Genomic DNA, 21,350 nt, shown 5'->3' with positions numbered 1-21,350 from the left:
TCAGTATATTCCAATACTGTACAAGACAAATCTGTTTAATCACATCAGATTTAAATTTTAACTTTACATCAAATTTTTTCAATTAAATAAGTTATTTATTTATTTATTGTATTAAATAATGGAATCAAATATGAATCAATTATCACTTATGCATCATGAACATGGTGCATTTATGCAACAGCACTTACAGCAGATATCCACTTGATATGACTAACTCAGACTGCTGAAGCCTCATATAAACTTCACATCAACTTTTAAATGACTGTGTGGACACACTGTGGATTTTGGCCTCCATCACTTACATTGAAAGCACATTTGAAGGGGATCTTTTAATATCCAGTATGAACAGGAGGAATGATTACAGCGAGGAAAACTTCTTTCACTGTTCATACGGACACCTGACTGCTGAAAGACATGCTTAACAAAAGGCACCTGGACTCACTTTAGATTTAATCCACAAGGCTTCTTCCTGTCTTACATGTGTAACGATAAAGTCAGCTGATGGTTCAGTAGGATATATAGTTAATGTGTGAAACTATATTTAACACTATAAAGATGATATAATTGTGTTCATCCTTCTCAGAACCTCCACAAACATGGGTGACCTGGTAGGAGAAGGAGTGACCTCAGTCACCAACCAGACCAACAATGATGATAATATGACTCCCTGTGATCAGGTCGACACATCAGCCCACCTCTTCTTCATGCCGGTCTACAGTCTGGTGTTTCTGGTGAGTGTCAAATATTCACATTACAGTCACATTTCCTCCTCCCCCGTATGCTAATCAGCACACATGTTAATCTCTTAAAAACCTGTCCTGAGTTCCTCCTGTTTCCTCTCCAGGTGGGTTTGGTCCTCAACAGCTTCACCATGAAGGTTTACTTCTGCTCAGCTCAGCAGCAGGTATCCAGCATCCTGATGGTCTACCTGAAGAACCTGGCAGTCTCCGACTTCCTGCTCTGCCTTTACCTCCCCTTCCGCATCATCAACTACACCAGCACCTCCACCACCTTCCACCTGGTCTACTGCACCTTTGGAGTCTCCACCTTTTACCTCAACATGTACGCTAGCATCCTGTTCATGGGCTACATCGCTGCTAACAGGTAGATCCCCCACCCTAGACTCCAACACACCATGCAGTTTATCAGTGCAGTTAGCACTTTTTGTAAATGTTTTAATGCTTTATTGTCTGTTTTTATATTCCTGCATATTATCTTTATACTGACTCTACAGAGCAACAGCAGCAACTACAGCTGTAAGTTCTTACAGTCAAATAAAAAACTTCAAACTCAGAAAATACAGATGAAAACTGAATTTAAGCTGAAATTTACAATTTCAAACAACAACCTGTGCAGTTCAATAAATTAACAGATCTGAATCCACTGAACGAAGACCAGGGGTTTATACAACATGCAAAATTTAGTCAAGATAACTTTTGTTTGCGTTAGAAGAGCTATTTGCATTTGCTAACTTAACCTAAACTATGAATGCAGCCCTTTCACTCATATTCTTAATTTGAAACAAGTTACATTTTACAATATACAAATTCAAGTGAGTTTATCTTCCCATATGCACAGACATAGAATACAAGCACATTGGAACTCGTGCAAGCTGAAATGGTCATGAGCTTTCTCCATGTCCTTGTATCATTGCAGGAGTAAAGACCTGGTCCTCTCCTCTAGAACTAATATTAGAATCTTCATTCCTCATGAAATCTGTGGTTTGACAATTTGTATCACTGTTAATCAGTGAAATAATCTGCTGACGCCTGCCTCTCTTCTCTCCAGGTATCTGAAGATCATCCATCCTTTAGGAAATCACATCCTTCAGACAGTGCGGGCTGCCCGCATCATCTCCATGGTAACCTGGGTTTTCCTGCTGGCCATAGTGATCACCTACGTCACCTTGTCACTACTCACACAGGAAACTCTGACCGATGTCCCTGACACCTGTGACGCCTTGCGAAGCGCCCAGGTCATTGTGTTCTACAATATCATCCAAACCTTCTCCACAGCCAACTTCCTGTTCGTCTTCGTCTCCATGGTCTTCTTCTACTACAGCGCCTCCCGCAGTGTATTGCTGGCACAGCAGAGGCAGCCGACATCCTCCAGCTGCAAGAAGCTCATGAAGTCACGCAAGAAAATGTTGTTGCTGGTCAGCGTCTTCTGCATTTGTTTCGTGCCGTACCACCTCGTTCACCTTCCCTACACCTTCCTGAGTAAGCGGTGCGCTTTGAGCCAAGTGTTGTACTACCTGAAGGAGACGACCATCCTGTTGTCAGTTCTCAACATCTGCCTGGATCCACTAATCTACTTCATCTTTTGTGAGGCGTCCACATAGCAAGAAGGCAAGGAGGCGCAGTGAAGGGCAGCCGAGAGCCACAAACAGTGAGGCATCACTCAGCACTTCAACAAGACAAACCGATGGGCTGTAACTTAAAGGATCATTCTGGTGATTTTCTGTATTTTTCTTCTTGAGAGCAGGAAAAAAGTGTTGCACACACACTCTGGCTCCATTTGTATTTCTCTCTTATTCGAATGATGTTTCAGCCCTCAGGTCTTCTTCAAATTCAACAATCATATTAGGACACAGGCACGGGTATGTTATATAGGCCACACCCTAGTAACACAGCTGATGGTGATTAGATAATCATGTTCCACCATTAGGGTGAGAAAAACAATCAAAAGGCCTTCAGAAGATCAAAACTTTTAACAAACAGTGACAGGAACTACAGCCAATCAATTCTCTTCAAATAAACTGACAAAAACCAATATGTTTCATACCACATATAGAGATTCAAATTTTACATTCCCTTTGGTTAAGCACATTCAAATATGTTAAAAAATACATTCATGTTGACTAGATTTCTAATAGATATACAGAAAAAGTTAAACCTCAGCTGTGAATAAACATCATAAACAACTTATTCTAAATATCTACTAAATAGAGGAACATTACAGAAAACACTTCAAGTCATAATCTATATTTACTCCATGAGGTGACAGGGTTCTCAGACGGTGGATCCAACAGTGTTCCCTCCTGGAAAGTAAAACATCCAAGGTACCTTGGAGGGAGTAATACTTTCTCAATACAAATATATTCTAGAGAGGAAATATGATGATTAAATTCAACAGAATGTGCTGCTACTGGATAATTCATGTTTTTGCATCTAATAGTGCTTCTGTGTTCAGCAATATGAGTTTTCAGTGCTTTACTCATCTTTCCAACATACGACACGAGGCCTAGTGATGAGATAAATGACTGACTTAGTGTGACATAAAAAACTCCTTTAATAGGGATCTCTTTACATATATACATACATACTTACTTATATACCATGAGAGGTCGTTCTTTGAATGCACCATTGAGTTGAAAATCAGATTCAAGTATATGCCAGTGTTTTGTTATTATTCCCTTTATCTGTTCTGCACTCTCAGAATACTCTGCTCTAAATATTATACAGTCATTTGATTTCACTGTAGGTTTATTTTAAAAGATCAGACCTAGATCTGTCTTTTATTATAGTGGCAGCATCATTTAGGACAGATTTTTTTGTATCCTCTTTGTTAAAAATTGTTGTGTCACTTGTCATTTCATTCATGTTCCTGTCAAAATGATCAATGTTTTGGCAAGTTTGCTTTAATCAGCAAAACTGACTAAAAATTAGATTTTTTTTTAACAGTAAGGGATGATCAGAGCAGGTCCAGGGTCTTTCTCTTCTTCCCGTGTCATGTATAGCTTTTCCTCTGCCTTGACTCCTTCTTCTGACTGTCATGCCTGGTTCGTCTATGGTTTGTTTGGATAAAAAACTGGAATTTGAGGCTGTTCAGCTGGTCAGTTTTTTTACGTCCTGCAGGCCGTCTTCTGGGGCTCTGTTCAGGGTTCCTCCAGTAATAGATGTTGCCCTCACTCGCATCCTTCTTGTCTCTGTTGAATTTTTTCATTTCCATTTCTTTGATCTCTCTAGAGAGCACGTCATTGAATTTTCCTTCATTTCTGATTGCTTGGGATAAAGATAGAAAGAAAGTTTTTTCTTATCAATTGACCATTAACCCTCATTCTCTAACTTGTATTTGGTCTCATTTGAAGAGAAGTTTGTTTATTCTAATCATGGCTTCAAGGAGAATATATTCTTATAGAAGAGGGATTTGGATGATGTGTTTTGTTTGTTTAAAGGGTCCAAGATGCATCTAGAGTCATTTTTTACATACCTCAACTCATGTTCTGAATTGAAGTCATTTACTATGAATTATGACAACAAACGCATCAGTTTTCTGGGCAGGTAGAGTACAGGCACACTGTGGGTTTATTAGAAAACAGCTGAGACTGAACCAGACAGGAAATGTTTAAGAACAGGAAGTAAAAGAGGCCAAAAAGCATCAAATGGTAAACATAAATAATCAGTAGCTGCAGTGTTTTAATCTGTTATCAGTAAAGTTTGTCTGATCCTCACAGTTCTTCAAGTTTGTTGTTGATCTGAATCTTGTGCTATTTTGGCTCAATAAAAGCATCGCTGTCTCACCCTTTGAGCTGTATAATGATGTCATCAGTAAGATTAAATATGTCCGGTCTGTTTCCTCTCCTGTTCTGGTGAACATGAACCAACTTTACTGTCCAAATTTAGCCTTCAGAGTTTCATTTCTTCATCAAGCAGGAAGAACAAAATGTCTAGATCATAGGTGACAACTTCACACTTTAGCAACGTGTTAAAATACCAAATAACTATCTCAGTCATGAACCAAATTTAGAGCAAACAGGATCCATAAATGTGTGCATTTGAAGAATGAAGAACACTTTTAAAATAAGAAATAATCAACACTGATCAATCTACACAAAGATGTACTTAAAGTATTGCAGTAAAAGTATATAAGTATTATGAGCTTGATGTAGTTAAAGTATTGCAGTAAAAGTAGTGGTTTGGTCCCTCTGACTGATATATTATTATATATGACATCATTAGATTATTAATAGTGAAGCATCAGTGTTAGAGCAGCATGTTACTGTTGTAGCTGCTGGAGGTGGAGCTAGTTTCAACTACTTTATATACAGTTAGCTAGTTTAGTCCAGTGGTTCCCAACCTAGGGGTCGGGCCCCTCCAAAGGGTCAGCAGATAAATCTGAGGGGTCGTGAGGTGATTAATGGGAGAGGAAAGAAGAAAAAACAAAGTTTGGATGTGAGAAGTTTAGAGGGAATAATCACTATTTGGTGGAGCTGTTAACAACTCATAGACATTTGAAATGTGACCCCGACTACACACTGCTTTTTGTAAGACGTCAAAAGCCAAAAAGGTTGGAAACCACTGGTTTCATCTTTAACAATGTGTTGTATTTTAAAAGCTTGTTATATTATCCATTGTGTGTTTAGTTACTGAAAAGTAACTAAAGCTGTCAAATAAATGTAGTGGAGTAGAAAGTACAATATTTCCCTCTGAAATGTAGAAAGTAGCATCAAATGGAAATACTCAAGTAAAGTACAAGTGTACAATCAAGCAGTTAACGTCCAATCATGCTCTGTAGCTTGTGTACAAATGTTGAGCAGGCCCAGCTGATTCTGATTTTGTATCAAGATGGCGAGAGGAAAAGATCTAAGTGACTTTGAAAGAGGGTTCATTGTTGAGGCACAGATGGCAAGAGCTTCAGTCACAATTTATACAGTTTCAATACGAACAGTGACTAAAGTGACATCTGAATTTAGACCTAAGGGAATGTCATCAGGAAATAAGGGAGGAAACTGTGGCAGTTGACAGTTTACATTTGATGCTGGTGCATTAGTGTGATATGCAAGGACAAAGAGAAGGTGACTGAGAATGTCAATGCAAGAAAAGAAGAATGCACATTTGAGAGTTCAGTGGTGCAGAAACCACAGGCACTGGTCTACAGAGAGATGGAAAAAAGTGGTTTGGTGAGATGAGTCATCCTTCACCATATTCTCAACAGGTGGACGAGTGCATGTTTGAGACACTTCATGTAGGTTTTTCCTTTAATGTGTCACCCGGCTGTGTGTATGTACATGGATATATATTCATATATATTTATATGTTTCTGTGTTAACTTGTCATCTTTTGTGAAACACATTGTTTTCTTTTGCATGTATTTGTATTAAACACATTTTGTAAATAAACTGTAAATAAATTGCCATTTGTCAATGGCGTCATACCCCTCTACCAAAGAGTATAGTGCACAAGATGCATGTGTCGGCGTTGTGTTTGTCCACCATGATTGTGTCTACCAAAGAGTAACTTACACACATAGAAGATAACACATTGGTGTTGTGGCTGTTTGCCACAATGGCGTCTACCAAAGAGTATATGCATACAAGATAATACGTCAGTATTGTGGTTGTTCAACAGAAACTGTTATAAATGGACTTTTATTCAGTTTTAAGCCACATATTTATGATAAGCCTTTGAGATCTTGGTCGTTTTTAACTACATCTTTTAACTGGATGAAGGATTTTAGTCATCAAACGTCTGGATCTTAACTCATCAGAGAAACAAGCTAAACAAATGTTAGCAGCAGCCCGGCTAGAAGCCCCTCCACAAAGTTCGCTGCTCGATGAACATCGTCAGAGAAACACTGATTTTTAACGTGAAATATCTTTATTCAATATTTTTACTGTTTTAATCCCCATGTACGTTTGTTGTTGGAGAGGAGGAGACCTCTGCGGATAATTCAGCTCCTGGTAGAAACCTGCTGAACATCTGGATCTTAACTTATCAGAGAAGCAAGCTGAACAAATGTCAGCAGCAGCTCAGCTAGCAGCCCCTACCAGATGTCCAGTGCCCGCTGAACAATGTCAGACAAACACAAATTTTTAACGTGAAACTGCTTTATTCAGTGTTTTTACCTGTTTTAATCAGTGGGTCTGTTTGTTTTGGAGAGGAGGAGACCTCTGCGGATAATTTGGCTCCTGGTAAAAACATCCTCAACCATGAACACTGGAGTAATCCTAACCTGAAGAAACTGGTTGTTTAACAATGAAGACAACAACTCCCATGATCCCACACTACTTCACACCATCATCACACTCTGTCTTTTGTTATTGTTTTGATTGAGACCCCTAGCACCTGAAATTACACATTGTGCATTTAAATGGATCTCTGTTTACGACATGATTCTAGTGTTATAGGTCGTATGTGTCTGCAGGTGGATTTTGGCGGGCCAGTCTGAGTCTAAAGACCCAGCTGATTTTTTTTAGTGACACAGCCCCAGTAAAACCTAACTCTATTTCTTTTGTGGTCCTCCAACAAACAACGAACAAAAAAGAGGAAATGAAATAGCATCTGAACAGCAGTGTGTGTGTTTTCTGAGCCATTATGCAGTAACCACAGATTCAGATTCACAGATTCTTCCTGTCCTGTGAACGCTGCACAGAAGGAGGCATTAAAGCAAACAGTTTGTATCGGAGATCTCCACTGACAGACAGAAAGGTGAGTGCTGCAAATATCTCATCTTCAGTTCTTTGTGCTTCTACTATTTAGGGCACTATTGTATTTCGTGTGTTTGTTTATTTGTTTGTTTCTTTATTATTACGGGACATCAGACCTAAATTTGACCCCCTAAACATCAAAAACTCACCAAATTCGGCACGCACATCAGGTCTAGTGAAATATTTGATAAAATGTAAAAATTAACCCCCCAAAAGTGCCAAAATGTGCTCTCTAGTGCCACCTCTGTAATTAAAATGGCCACCACGGCCTGTAGGAATGTCATAAAGAGATCAAACCAAAACCAAGTTATTCGTCTCATCAAGACCTACAAATCATACGCTGACACCCCTGACCTAAATCCAACAGGAAGTCCGCAATTAGCCTTTCAAAATGAGACTTTTTCTCAATTTTAGCTCCCAAACAAACGTTATCTCCTCCGAGAACGTTAATGTTATTGGCTTCAAACATTAATACATGACTTATGACACTATGCTGAAAAAAGTAGATAAAAACTTTGTAATAACTTGAACGGTTTGGATTTTATAAGCCATGAAAGTTGCAGTGCCACATCACCATTGTGTCAAACAGAGGCTTCTCGTGTCTAAACTATAAGTCTGACCACTTTCAAACCTGAATTAATGGATCAACCACAAAATTTCCTAATAAAATATGATTAATGTAAGATTTTGCCAAAGTCATGGGATTTATGAGGAGATTTCACAAGAAGCGTACTCTAAAATCCTCCTCTCCAACTGCTCCTGGTGATGTCACTCCCTCAGTGCTGTGAAACATTCCGCAATACACACATTATAAAATCACAGGAGGAGCAAGAAAAGACTTTAAAACTCACACTCTAATATCTCAAAAACAATAAAAGATAGAAAACACATGTAAATTCAAGATTTGTAGGTCAAAGTCTTGTGATTCATTTAAAGTTCAAATGAAGTTTGTATCTAAAACTATGTGGAAGCAGTAAATGTTCAGAAAGGTGTGGGTTTGCTCACACTCTCCATTCAAATATATGAGTATTTTTCTGTGTCCAGCTGCAGTTACTTGTCATGTGAGTTAAAAGTCTTTACTTTTCTAAAAATAGACTTGATGAAAATTAGGAAATTAATTTGTTTTACACACAAAGTCATCAAGAGTTTTCAATTTACTAATTGAAATTCAAGTGAATGGGCTCAAAACTTGCATAATTTTGATGACACAGGTGTGAGCAAGGCAGACATGTCTCACCCTGCAGAAAATTCTCATCCTCACACCGTTGAGATTTGATGTTTCGCCATGACAGAGGAAGTTGCTATAACTTTATTGTAAATGCTCCAGTCTGCACCAAACTTCTCCCAGCTTGAACACGTCTACATGACAATATTCAATCAGTGACGCAAACGGGCTGAATAGCGCCCCCTACTAAATTTCAGTGAAGCAGCACCAGCAGCAGGCAACATAGTGGACAAAGGAAGTGATGTTTATCTCCTTCTTGCACTGTCTGAAAACAGCCCAGGTTCGAAGACATCTACATGCCCGTCTTCGATGGCACCGCAGCCTGATGTGTGCGGAGGCGCGAAGGCCCATTCAACGTTGCTTGCAGCTTTTGAGTTTTTAAAAAAAAATCTAAATCTTAATATATTTTCCAAGACAACTTAAGATAAAAACTGTTTTAAACAACTCTTGACACTTTGCACAGAGTTTATAAGAGGTTGACTACAATCCATGTCCATGCCAATTTACAATTTTGTAGTGACGTTTTCACAGTTAATTTGAACACATTACTGATCTGAACCAGCTTACAGCTGGTTGAGAATAGAAGATGTCATAATCTATTTAGAAGTATTTCATGGTTCACAATTAATCAAAGGCTTTTTAAATCTAAGAATACTGCTTCCACTACTACCTTCATCCAAACTACTTTTGATGGTTTCTGGTTCCTTTAAAATACCAAATTGTGTTTGTTTTGGGTTTAAACGTTGATTTCTCTCCAAGATTTGATTTCTCTTTTCAAGACCTTTGAAATCAGTGGTTTAGTAGTCTGTAGTTGGTCTGTAGTCACATGATTCATCAGGTCCCCCAGATGTACCACTTTTAACATAAGATAAGAAAACTTTATTGTCCATTACATCACATGAAATAGAAATTTGCCTTCTGCATTCTGGCAACACAGTGTAAAACAGACAGTAAAGAGCAGCTAAAATACATAAATATACTTTCAGCAGCAGCAGTGCTCATGGGCTGTGTTTTTGTGTTTGTGGGAGTGGGGGGTGGCTACAGCAAAGGGCACAAATGACTTCTTCTTCCCATTTTTCCTGGCTAGTGGGACCTTGAGTTTCCTGCCAGATGGCAACAGCTGGAATGATGAGTGAAGGGGGTGGGTGGGATTGTTATAGACATGGGTTGCCTTTTTGGCTGTGGACTGGTTGTATAGGTTCTGGAGTTGCAATTGTTTATTTCCAATGATCTTATCCAGCCCAAATGAACATTTTACTTCATTTGTATATATGGAGAACAGGAGGGGAGATAAAATGCACCCCTGTGGAACGCCGGTGTTCAGAACAAGGCAGTCGGAGATCAATTTACCAAGTGAGCTATTGGCCTTACAAGTGTCGCACTGTGTTTTTAATATAAGAAACATATCTTTTTATGGCAATCCATCCAGTAGTTGTTGAAATATTTACATCTGTACCAAATTAGAGGACCAAACAACAGACACCATCTTAGCCTGGCTAACAAAGCCACTCTGTTAAAGGCTAATAATCTAGGTGGCTGTTTATGTCAAATATGAGGAGAAACATAACGGTCAGATATGTCTGTGAAAATTCTGGTAACGTTATATCTAGAAGTATTAAGTTAAAGGAAAGTTCACAATTTTTCAAGTGTGCCTTTCCTCGTTGCGGGGGCTCGTCAGTCGTCTGCTTGCCGTCCTCTTTGGAGCTGCTATCCCCTGTGAGCCTGCCGACCACCAGCGTTTTGTGCCTCTTAATTTTCCTGGTATCCACATAAAGGTAACTCATGCTTTGCACATGTGAGCACAATGTCAACTATAACTTTTATATGTTCCCGGTTTCTTTCTATTATCTCACTTTGTAGGCCTTCTGTGTTGACAAGCTGATTGTGAATGACTGTGCTATGTCTGGACTTGTCGCCTTCTCTGTAGTTATTGTATTTCTCCACAGCTATCTGATGAGCTCTGCTGGTTTCATGTTTATAACAAGCTGTGTTCATGTGTTTCTAATCCTTATATCCATGACGTCTAAATTACTCTTCCCCACCTATCTCACCAAACTGCTGACACATTTTACAAAATACTGCATCCTTGCTACGTCTGTAATGTAAAAATGCGTACTTCCTATACCAATATAAGGAGAAGCTCCTGGCCTCATGTCCAAAAACTGAGATGGGGTACTGTTTGAGTTTGGGCTGTGTTGCTGGTTCATCTATAGCTGAAAGGTCTACTGAAGTCAACGAGGCAGTCGCGGTGGATGAGACTGATGAAGAAAAGATGGGAATGGAAATACATCCTTGAGAGCATGACTGACTTTCACCTAGGTGAAACTGGCAGCCTTGTCCTTCAGTTATAGCCCCTTCTGTCCCGCCAACAGAACCCACGTCCCATGTGGAGCCCACGCTAGCATTAGCTTGATTTTCACTAACATGCGGAGATGGTGGTGGAAACACCTGTGATGATGGGGCATAGGCAGTCGAGGATTCTGGCAACTCTATTCAATTAGGAAACTCCAGGATGGCATTTAGACAGCATATTTATGTTCTTATCAAAAAGAAACAATGCACGTATCATACTGCGTGTCAGATGTGTTTTTCACGGGCACGTCACATGCAACACATGCAACATATCATTTGCATGAGATGTGCACGTGAAAAATGCGTCTGACACACTTCATGTCCAGACACAAGATGAGAACCCCTTGGCTGAGGTGGGGGCTCATCTCTATTCTGCAGAAGACAGACTCTGAGGACTTTTTATTTTTTGTCACGATCAAGACACACAAACAGACTTATTAATATAATATTATTATATAATATTAATAATGTAATATTAATATTCAACTAAACAACAAAATGCATGTTCAGGCAGGCAGACTGGGTCCAAGGTGGGCCCCTTTGTAACTGGACCCGGGGCAGCCACCCGTCTGCCCACCACTCACTCCGCTACAGCATTAGTGGTTACAACCCTTTCAGTAACCTATGTTCATTTGCTACCTGTTATACATCAGTCTATTCCTATACTGTACAAGACAAATCTGTTTAATCACATCAGATTTAAATTTCAATTAATCAAATTTTTTCAATCAAATAATTTGTTTATTTATTTATTGTATTAAATAATGGAGTCAAATATGAATCAATTATCACTTATGCATCATGAACATGGTGCATTTATGCAACAGCACTTACAGCAGATATCCACTTGATATGACTAACTCAGACTGCTGAAGCCTCATATAAGCTTCACGTCAACTTTTAAATGACTGTGTGGACACACTGTGGATTTTGGCCTCCATCACTTACATTGAAAGCACATTTGAAGGATCTTTTAATATCCAGTATGAACAGGAGGAATGATTACAGCGAGGAAAAACCTCTTTCACTGTTCATATGGACACCTGACTGCTGAAAGACATGCTTAACAAAGGGCACCTGGACTCACTTTAGATTTAATCCACAAGGCTTCTTCCTGTCTTACATGTGTAATGATAAAGTCAGCTGATGGTTCAGTAGGATACACAGTTAATGTGTCAAACTATATTTAACACTATAAAGATGATATAATTGTGTTCACCCTTCTTAGAACCTCCACAAACATGGGTGACCTGGTAGGAGAAGGAGAGACCTCAGTCACCAACCAGACCAACAATGATGATAATATGACTCACTGTGATCAGGTCGACACATCAGCCCACCTCTTCTTCATGCTGGTCTGCAGTCTGGTGTTTCTGGTGAGTGTCCAATATTCACATTACAGTCACATTTCCTCCTCCCCCGTATGCTAATCAGCACACATGTTAATCTCTTAAAAACCTGTCCTGAGTTCCTCCTGTTTCCTCTCCAGGTGGGTTTGGTCCTCAACAGCTTCACCATGAAGGTTTACTTCTGCTCAGCTCAGCAGCAGGTATCCAGGATCATGATGGTCTACCTGAAGAACCTGGCAGTCTCCGACTTCCTGCTCTGCCTTGACCTCCCCTTCCGCATCATCAACTACACCAGCAACTCCATCACCTCCCGACTGGTCTACTGCACCTTTGCAGTCTGTCCCTTTTACCTCAACATGTACGCCAGCATCCTGTTCATGGGCTACATCGCTGCTAACAGGTAGATCCCCCACCCTAGACTCCAACACACCATGCAGTTTATCAGTGCAGTTAACACTTTTTGTAAATATTTTATTGCTTTATTGTCTGTTTTTATATTCCTGCACATTATCTTTATACTGACTCTACAGAGCAACAGCAGCAACTACAGCTGTAAGTTCTTACAGTCAAATGAAAAACTGACTTCAAACTCAGAAAATACAGATGAAAACTGAATTTCATCTGAATTACATTTACAATTTCAAACAACAACCTGTGCAGTTCAATAAATTAACAGATCTGAATCCACTGAACGAAGACCAGGGGTTTATACAACATGCAAAATTTAGTCAAGATAACTTTTGTTTGCGTTAGAAGAGCTATTTGTATTTGTTAACTTAACCTAAACTATGAATGCAGCCCTTTCACTCATATTTTTAAATTGAAACAAGTTACATTTTACAACATACAAGTTCAAGTGAGTTTATCTTCCCATATGCACAGACATAGAATACAAGCACATTGGAACTCGTGCAAGCTGAAATGCTCATGAGCTTTCTCAATGTCCTCGTATCATTGCAGGAGTAAAGAGCTGGTCCTCTCCTCTAGAACTAATATTAGAATCTTCATTCCTCATGAAATCTGTGATTTGATTATTTGTATCACTGTTAATCAGTGAAATAATCTGCTGACGCCTGCCTCTCTTCTCTCCAGGTATCTGAAGATCATCCATCCTTTAGGAAATCACATCCTGCAAACAGTGCAGGCTGCCCGCATTATCTCCATGGTAACCTGGGTTTTCCTGCTGGCAATTATGACCTCTTATGTTACCCTGTTGCTCCTCACCAAACCACAAGTGACCATTGTCCCTGACACCTGTGACGCCTTGCGAAGTGCCCAGGTCATTGTGTTCTACAAAATCATCCAAACCTGCTCCGCTGCCATCTTCCTGTTCGTCTTCGTCTCCATGGTCTTCTTCTACTACAGCGCCTCCCGCAGTGTGTTGCTGGCACAGCAGAGGCAGCCGGCATCCTCCAGCTGCAAGAAGCTCATGAAGTCACGCAAGAAAATGTTGGTGCTGGTCAGCGTCTTCTGCATTTGTTTCGTGCCGTACCACCTGGTTCGCCTTCCCTACACCTTCCTGAGGAGGTGGTGCTCTTTGAGCCAAGTGTTGTACTATGTGAAGGAGACGACCGTCCTGTTGTCAGCTCTCAACATCTGCCTGGATCCACTGATCTACTTCATCTTTTGTGAGGCGTTCCGGGCTCAGCTGAGCCGTCCACATAGCAAGAAGACAAGGAGGTGCAGTGAAGGGTAGCTGAGAGCCACAAACAGTGAGGCATCACTCAGCACTTCAACAAGACAAACTGATGGGCTGTAACTTAAAGGATCATTCTGGTGATTTTCTGTATTTTTCTTCTTGAGAGCAGGAAAAAAGTGTTGCACACACACTCTGGCTCCATTTGTATTTCTCTCTTATTCGAATGACGTTTCGGCCCTCAGGTCTTCTTCAAATTCAACAATCATATTAGGACACAGGCACGGGTATGTTATATAGGCTACACCCTAGTAACACAGCTGATGGTGATTAGATAATCATGTTCCACCATTAGGGGGAGAAAAACAATCAAAAGGCCTTCAGAAGATCAAAACTTTTAACAAACAGTGACAGGAACTACAGCCAATCAATTCTCTTCAAATAAACTGACAAAAACCAATATGTTTCATACCACATATAGAGATTCAAATTTTACATTCCCTTTGGTTAAGCACATTCAAATATGTTAAAAAATACATTCATGTTGAATAGATTTCTAATCGATATACAGAAAAAGTTAAACCTCAGCTGTGAATAAACATCATAAACAACTTATTCTAAATATCTACTAAATAGAGGAGCATTACAGAAAACACTTCAAGTCATAATCTATATTTACTCCATGAGGTGACAGGGTTCTCAGACGGTGGATCCAACAATGTTCCCTCCTGGAAAGTAAAACATCCAAGGTACCTTGGAGGGAGTAATACTTTCTCAATACAAATATATTCTAGAGAGGAAATATGATGATTAAATTCAACAGAATGTGCTGCTACTGGATAATTCATGTTTTTGCATCTAATAGTGCTTCTATGTTCAGCAATATGAGTTTTCAGTGCTTTACTCATCTTTACAACATATGACACAAGGCCTAGTGATGAGATAAATGACTGACTTAGTGTGACATAAAAAACTCCTTTAATAGGGATCTCTTTACCTGTGTGAGGATGTTTAAAACTGTTACAACGGTAAGTATAATTAAACTGACTACAACGGCCACAGTGACGGTTGCCTTCAGGGATACAGTCGGTGTTAAAGTAGCTCGTGCTGGTAGTGATTGAAGAGGAGGTAAATATGAATGTACCAGGTTTTTACCTCTTTTATATACCATGAGAGGTCGTTCTTTGAATGCACCATTGAGTTGAAAATCAGATTCAAGTATATGCCAGTGTTTTGTTATTATTCCCTTTATCTGTTCTGCACTCTCAGAATACTCTGCTCTAAATATTATACAGTCATTTGATTTCACTGTAGGTTTATTTTAAACGTCAGACCTAGATCTGTCTTTTATTATAGTGGCTGCATCATTTAGGACAGATTCTTTTGTATCCTCTTTGTTAAAAATTGTTGTGTCATTTGTCATTTCATTCATGTTCCTGTCAAAATGATCAATTTTTGGCAAATTTGCTTTAATCAGCAAAACTGACCAAAAGTGAGAATTTTTTTTAACAGTAAGGGATGATCAGAGCAGGTCCAGGGTCTTTCTCTTCTTCCCGTGTCATGTATAGCTTTTCCTCTGTCTTGACTCCTTCTTCTGACTGTCATGCCTGGTTTGTCTATGGCTTGTTTGGATAAAAAACTGGAATTTGAGGCTGTTCAGCTGGTCAGTTTTTTTACGTCCTGCAGGCCGTCTTCTGGGGCTCTGTTCAGGGTTCCTCCAGTAATAGATGTTGCCCTCACTCGCATCCTTCTTGTCTCTGTTGAATTTTTTCATTTCCATTTCTTTGATCTCTCTAGAGAGCACGTCATTGAATTTTCCTTCATTTCTGATTGCTTGGGATAAAGATAGAAAGAAAGTTTTTTCTTATCAATTGACCATTAACCCTCATTCTCTAACTTGTATTTGGTCTCATTTGAAGAGAAGTTTGTTTATTCTAATCATGGCTTCAAGGAGAATATATTCTTATAGAAGAGGTATTTGGATGATGTGTTTTGTTTGTTTAAAGGGTCCAAGATGCATCTAGAGTCATTTTTTACATACCTCAACTCATGTTCTGAATTAAAGTCATTTACTATGAATTATGACAACAAACACATCAGTTTTCTGGGCAGGTAGAGTACAGGCACACTGTGGGTTTATTAGAAAGCAGCTGAGACTGAACCAGACAGGAAATGTTTAAGAACAGGAAGTAAAAGAGGCCAAAAAGCATCAAATGGTAAACATAAATAATCAGTGGCTGCAGTGTTTTAATCTGTTATCAGTAAAGTTTGTCTGATCCTCACAGTTCTTCAAGTTTTTTTGTTGATCTGAATCTTGTGCTATTTTGGCTCAATAAAAGCATCGCCGTCTCACCCTTTGAGCTGTATAATGATGTCATCAGTAAGATTAAATATGTCCGGTCTGTTTCCTCTCCTGTTCTGGTAAACATGAACCAATTTTACTGTCCAAATTTAGCCTTCAGAGTTTCATTTCTTCATCAAGCAGGAAGAACAAAATGTCTAGATCACAGGTGACAACTTCACACTTTAGCAACGTGTTAAAATACCAAATAACTCTCTCAGTCATGAACCAAATTTAGAGCAAACTGGATCCATAAATGTGTGCATTTGAAGAGGAAACACTTTTAAAATAAGAAAAAATCAACACTGATCAATCTACACAAAGATGTAGTTAAAGTATTGCAGTAAAAGTACAGAAGTATTATGAGCTTGATGTAGTTAAAGTATTGCAGTAAAAGTACATAAGTATTATGAGCTTGATGTAGTTAAAGTATTGCAGTAAAAGTACATAAGTATTATGAGCTTGATGTAGTTAAAGTATTGCAGTAAAAGTAGTGGTTTGGTCCCTCTGACTGATATATTATTATATATGACATCATTAGATTATTAATAGTGAAGCATCATTGTTAGAGCAGCATGTTACTGTTGTAGCTGCTGGAGGTGGAGCTAGTTTACACTACTTTATATACAGTTAGCTAGTTTAGTCCAGTGGTTCCCAACCTAGGGGTGGGGCCCCTCCAAAGGGTCAGCAGATAAATCTGAGGGGTGGTGAGATGATTAATGGGAGAGGAAAGAAGAAAAAACAAAGTTCTGATACACAAATCTGTTTTCAGTTTTTGGACTTTTTCTCTAATCTTTGATTTTTGCTGAAATATTGGATCATTTGAACATTTATTGAAATGAAAGCATGTGAGAAGTTTAGAGGGAAAAATCACTATTTGGTGGAGCTGTTAACAACTCATAGACATGTGAAATGTGACCCCGACTACACACTGCTTTTTGTAAGACGTCAAAAGCCAAAAAGGTTGGAAACCACTGGTTTCATCTTTAACAATGTGTTGTATTTTAAAAGCTTGTTATATTATCCATTGTGTCAAATCTTCATCTGAAAAGTAACTAAAGCTGTCAAATGAATGTAGTGGAGTAGAAAGTACAATATTTCCCTCTGAAATATAGAAAGTAGCATCACATGGAAATACTCAAGTAAAGTACAAGTATATCAGGACACATTTAAATATAAGAGTCACACCACCCTCTGCTGGTGTCACACGGTGCTGCACCAACACTGATTCATAGATGACAAACCCACCTGTAATCAATTTAACTTCCACTCTGACTGGACTAATCATGGCTAATAACTACATTTAGACTAATTAGATAATAATTAGCACCAAACTGATAAAAAACCAACGGAGATCTTGGATCTGACAGTGATGTGAAACAAAATAGGTGCTCTTGATGCACAGGTAGGCAGCCAAATAAAGTAATGTGGTAGTTTGACCCTGAGAGAGACCAGTGTTCCACTAAAATAAAGACTTATTAACTTTTGTACGCTGACAAAGATATGAATGTGTCTGAACATCTTTATTTGTCTTTTCAATAACATGTCATACACACCCATAAACACACACATTACTATACACATATCCATATATTTATATATGTAAACACACACACACACACACACACACACACACATAATAAAAAAAACATTTAGCTCAACATCCCAGTATCTGTTAACACTTTAAAAATGTAAAAATATATTCTTATTGTTTCTTGTTCATTACTTGTAATTTATTGTCATTTTATAAATACAAAATACAAATTAGAGGAAAAACCTGAATAAATGAGTGGAGAAACAAATGCAGGTGCGCTGCGTGGTACAATCAAGCAGTTAACATCCAATCATGCTCTGTAGCTTGTGTACAAATGTTGAGCAGGCCCAGCTGATTCTGATTTTGTATCAAGATGGCGAGAGGAAAAGATCTAAGTGACTTTGAAAGAGGGTTCATTGTTGAGGCACTTTAAGGTACTTCAGCCTCATGACGTGGTCGCTGCTGATGTCATTAAAGTTTTGACCTGATGATGGCGCTAGATGAGAAGTCAGTTCTCTAGTTGAAGTGAATACTGAGTGTTTCCAGTAAACTCAATCACAGCGTGACTCAGTTCAATACATGAACATACTGTCACTTATTCAGATGTGACTACATTAATCATATTATGTATATTACCTCAGACCCGGCACTATGGATGGGTATTTGGGGGCCAAGCCCCCCCAGATGACCTCTGTGCCCCCCCGCTGCATCCTGTGCACTCCCCATCCTTCCATTTTCTAATTATTAACATATTTTGTTGTTATCATTCGTGAACGTTGGTGGCATAGTTCCCACAACACAGAGATATTCAGTTTACTGTCATAGAGGACTAAAGAAACCAGAAAATATTCACATTTGAGAAGCAACACTGAAGCAGCAATAATAACAATTATAATGTTATATAAATATGATTAAATTACATTACCATTGTGAAGGAGTTTCCTTTCCATGTATTGGTCTATAAATCATTACAATTAAAGATATAATCTGTAATTATTCCACATTAAAGTGTCTAAAAACAACTAGACCTAGGTTATATGTTTTGTGGAGTTGTGTACTTACATTATCCAAAATGTTTCCAACAATTTTCAAACCCAGAGAAATCTGTAATTTTAATCAAAGTAACGGACCGTTTCATTTGGTCTCCTGTCAATGACGTCATACCTCCTCTACCAAAGAGTAAACACACACAAGACACATACGGCGGCACTGTGTTTGTCCACCATGATTGTGTCTACCAAAGAGTATATGCATACAAGATAATATGTCGGTATTGTGGTTGTTCAACAGAAACTGGTATAAATTGACTTTTATTCAGTTTTAAGCCACATTTTTATGATAAACCTTTTAGATCTTGGTCGTTTTTAACTCCATCTTTTAATTGGATGAATGATTTTAGTCATCAAACGTCTGGATCTTAACTCATCAGAGAAACAAGCTAAACAAATGTTAGCAGCAGCCCAGCTAGAAGCCCCTCCACAAAGTTCGGTGCTCGTCGAACATCGTCAGAGAAACACTGATTTTTAACATGAAATATCTTTATTCAGTATTTTTACTGTTTTAATCCCCATGTACGTTTGTTGTTGGAGAGGAGGAGACCTCTGCGGATAATTCAGCTCCTGGTAGAAACCTGCTGAACATCTGGATCTGAAGTTATCAGAGAAACAAGCTGAGCAAACGTCAGCAGAAGCTCAGGTAGCAGCCCCTACCAGATGTCCGGTGCCTGCTGAACAATGTCAGACAAACACAAATTTTTAATGTGAAACTGCTTTATTCAGTGTTTTTACCTGTTTTAATCAGTGGGTCTGTTTGTTTTGGAGAGGAGAAGGCCTCTGTGGATAATTCGGCTCCTGGTAAAAACATCCTCAACCATGAACACTGGAGTAATCCTAACCTGAAGAAACTGGTTGTTAAACAATGAAGACAACAACTCCCATGATCCCACACTACTTCACACCATCATCACACTCCGTCTTTTTTATTGTTTTGATTGAGACCCCTAGCACCTGAAATTACATATTGTGCATTTAAATGGATCTCTGTTTACGGCATGATTCTAGTGTTATAGGTCGTATGTGTCTGCAGGTGGATTTTGACGGGCCAGTCTGAGTCTAAAGACCCAGCTGATTTTTATTCCCACTCCACCACTGACCACAGCCGAGCTAATTTGATGCTTAGTGACACAGCAACAGCCCCAGTAAAACCTAACTCTATTTCTTTTGTGGTCCTCCAACAAACAATGAACAAAAAACAGGAAATGAAATAGCATCTGAACAGCAGTGTTTGTGTTTTCCATCATGCATTAACCATAAATTCAGCTCTTCCTGTCCTGTGAACGCTGCACAGAAGGAGGCATTAAAGCAAACAGTTTGTATCAGAGATCTCCACTGACAGACAGGTGAGTCCTGCAAATATCTCACTTTCAGTTCTTTGTGCTTCTACTGTTTTTATGTTCAAATTTGAAGTTTTTTTAAAATATAAAATCTAATATATTTTCCAAGACAACTTAAGATAAAAATGGTTTTAAACAACTCTTGACACTGGGAACAGAGTTTACAAGTATTTAACTACAGTCCATGTGAAATGGTTTCTGACTACAGATAATCGATACCCCCACCAGTGTGGATAAGGCACCGACAGACGGCTGCCATCTACCTCTGACCTAGGTATCGAACATAGTTCCCAAAATCTACACACACGACTATCCTAGTCTTGCTTAGGGAGCCAAATTCATCCTTGAACATTCAGTTCTAGTTCAGTACACATTGCACAGTTTGTGTAAATTCCTCAGGAATGGTGCAAGACATTAAGTTATGTTAATTTGTCACAAATTAAAATTAAATAAAATAGTTTGAAGTAGGCTTGAATAGAGTTTGTTTCGGCCACATATAGTAGAACTTTCAACACATGTCCATGACAATTTTGTAGTGATGTTTTCATAGTTAATTTTAACACACTACTGATCTGAACCAGTTTACAGCTTGTTGAGAATAAAAGGTGTGATAATCTATTTAGAAGTATTTCATGGTTCACAATTAATCAAAGGCTTTTTAAATCTAAGAATACTGCTCCCACTACTACCTTCATCCAAACTACTTTTGATGGTTTCTGTAAGATAACATACAACCATCTCAGTTGAATCCTTTAAAATACCAAATTGTTTTTGGTTTAAAAGTTGATTTCTCTTTTCGAGAACTTTTGAAATCATTGGTTTAGTAGTCTGTAGTTGGTCTGTAGTCACATGATTCATCAGGTCCCCCAGATGTACCACTTTTAACATAAGATAAGAAAACTTTATTGTCCATTACATCACATGAAATAGAAATTTGCCTTCTGCATTCTGGCAACACAGTGTAAAACAGACAGTAAAGAGCAGCTAAAATACATAAATATACTTTCAGCAGCAGCAGTGCTCATGGGCTGTGTTTTTGTGTTTGTGGGGGTGGGGGGTGGCTACAGCAAAGGGCACAAATGACTTCTTCTT

At 38.7% G+C, this 21,350-nt stretch overlaps 2 protein-coding genes across 2 annotated transcripts; both read left to right on the top strand.

Moving 5' to 3' along the window:
* The first annotated feature begins 589 nt into the window (after positions 1-589).
* On the top strand, positions 590-4,888 carry LOC137186656 (P2Y purinoceptor 14-like). The gene is made up of 2 exons (XM_067595730.1): positions 590-1,104; positions 1,759-4,888. Exons 1-2 carry the CDS (start codon positions 779-781, stop codon positions 2,339-2,341), a joined length of 909 nt encoding a protein of 302 aa, XP_067451831.1. The 5' UTR covers positions 590-778; the 3' UTR covers positions 2,342-4,888.
* Positions 4,889-12,140: 7,252 nt separating this feature from the next.
* Positions 12,141-15,358, top strand: LOC137186814 (P2Y purinoceptor 13-like). The gene is made up of 3 exons (XM_067595850.1): positions 12,141-12,382; positions 12,496-12,755; positions 13,448-15,358. Exons 1-3 carry the CDS (start codon positions 12,248-12,250, stop codon positions 14,049-14,051), a joined length of 999 nt encoding a protein of 332 aa, XP_067451951.1. The 5' UTR covers positions 12,141-12,247; the 3' UTR covers positions 14,052-15,358.
* Positions 15,359-21,350: the final 5,992 nt, after the last annotated feature.

Source organism: Thunnus thynnus, chromosome 7, assembly GCF_963924715.1.
Source record: "Thunnus thynnus chromosome 7, fThuThy2.1, whole genome shotgun sequence".
Lineage (NCBI taxonomy): Eukaryota > Metazoa > Chordata > Actinopteri > Scombriformes > Scombridae > Thunnus > Thunnus thynnus.
The sequence above is the reverse complement of the archived record's forward strand: the minus strand, read 5'-3'. Positions and strand labels throughout refer to the sequence as shown.

Coding starts and splice junctions, on each gene's coding strand:
- LOC137186814 (XM_067595850.1), top strand. CDS start 12,248: ATGGGTGACCTGGTAGGAGAAGGAGAGACCTCAGTCACCAACCAGACC. Junction 12,383..12,495: donor TCTGCAGTCTGGTGTTTCTG/GTGAGTGTCCAA, acceptor TTTCCTCTCCAG/GTGGGTTTGGTCCTCAACAG. Junction 12,756..13,447: donor GGCTACATCGCTGCTAACAG/GTAGATCCCCCA, acceptor TCTTCTCTCCAG/GTATCTGAAGATCATCCATC.
- LOC137186656 (XM_067595730.1), top strand. CDS start 779: ATGCTAATCAGCACACATGTTAATCTCTTAAAAACCTGTCCTGAGTTC. Junction 1,105..1,758: donor GGCTACATCGCTGCTAACAG/GTAGATCCCCCA, acceptor TCAGTGAAATAA/TCTGCTGACGCCTGCCTCTC.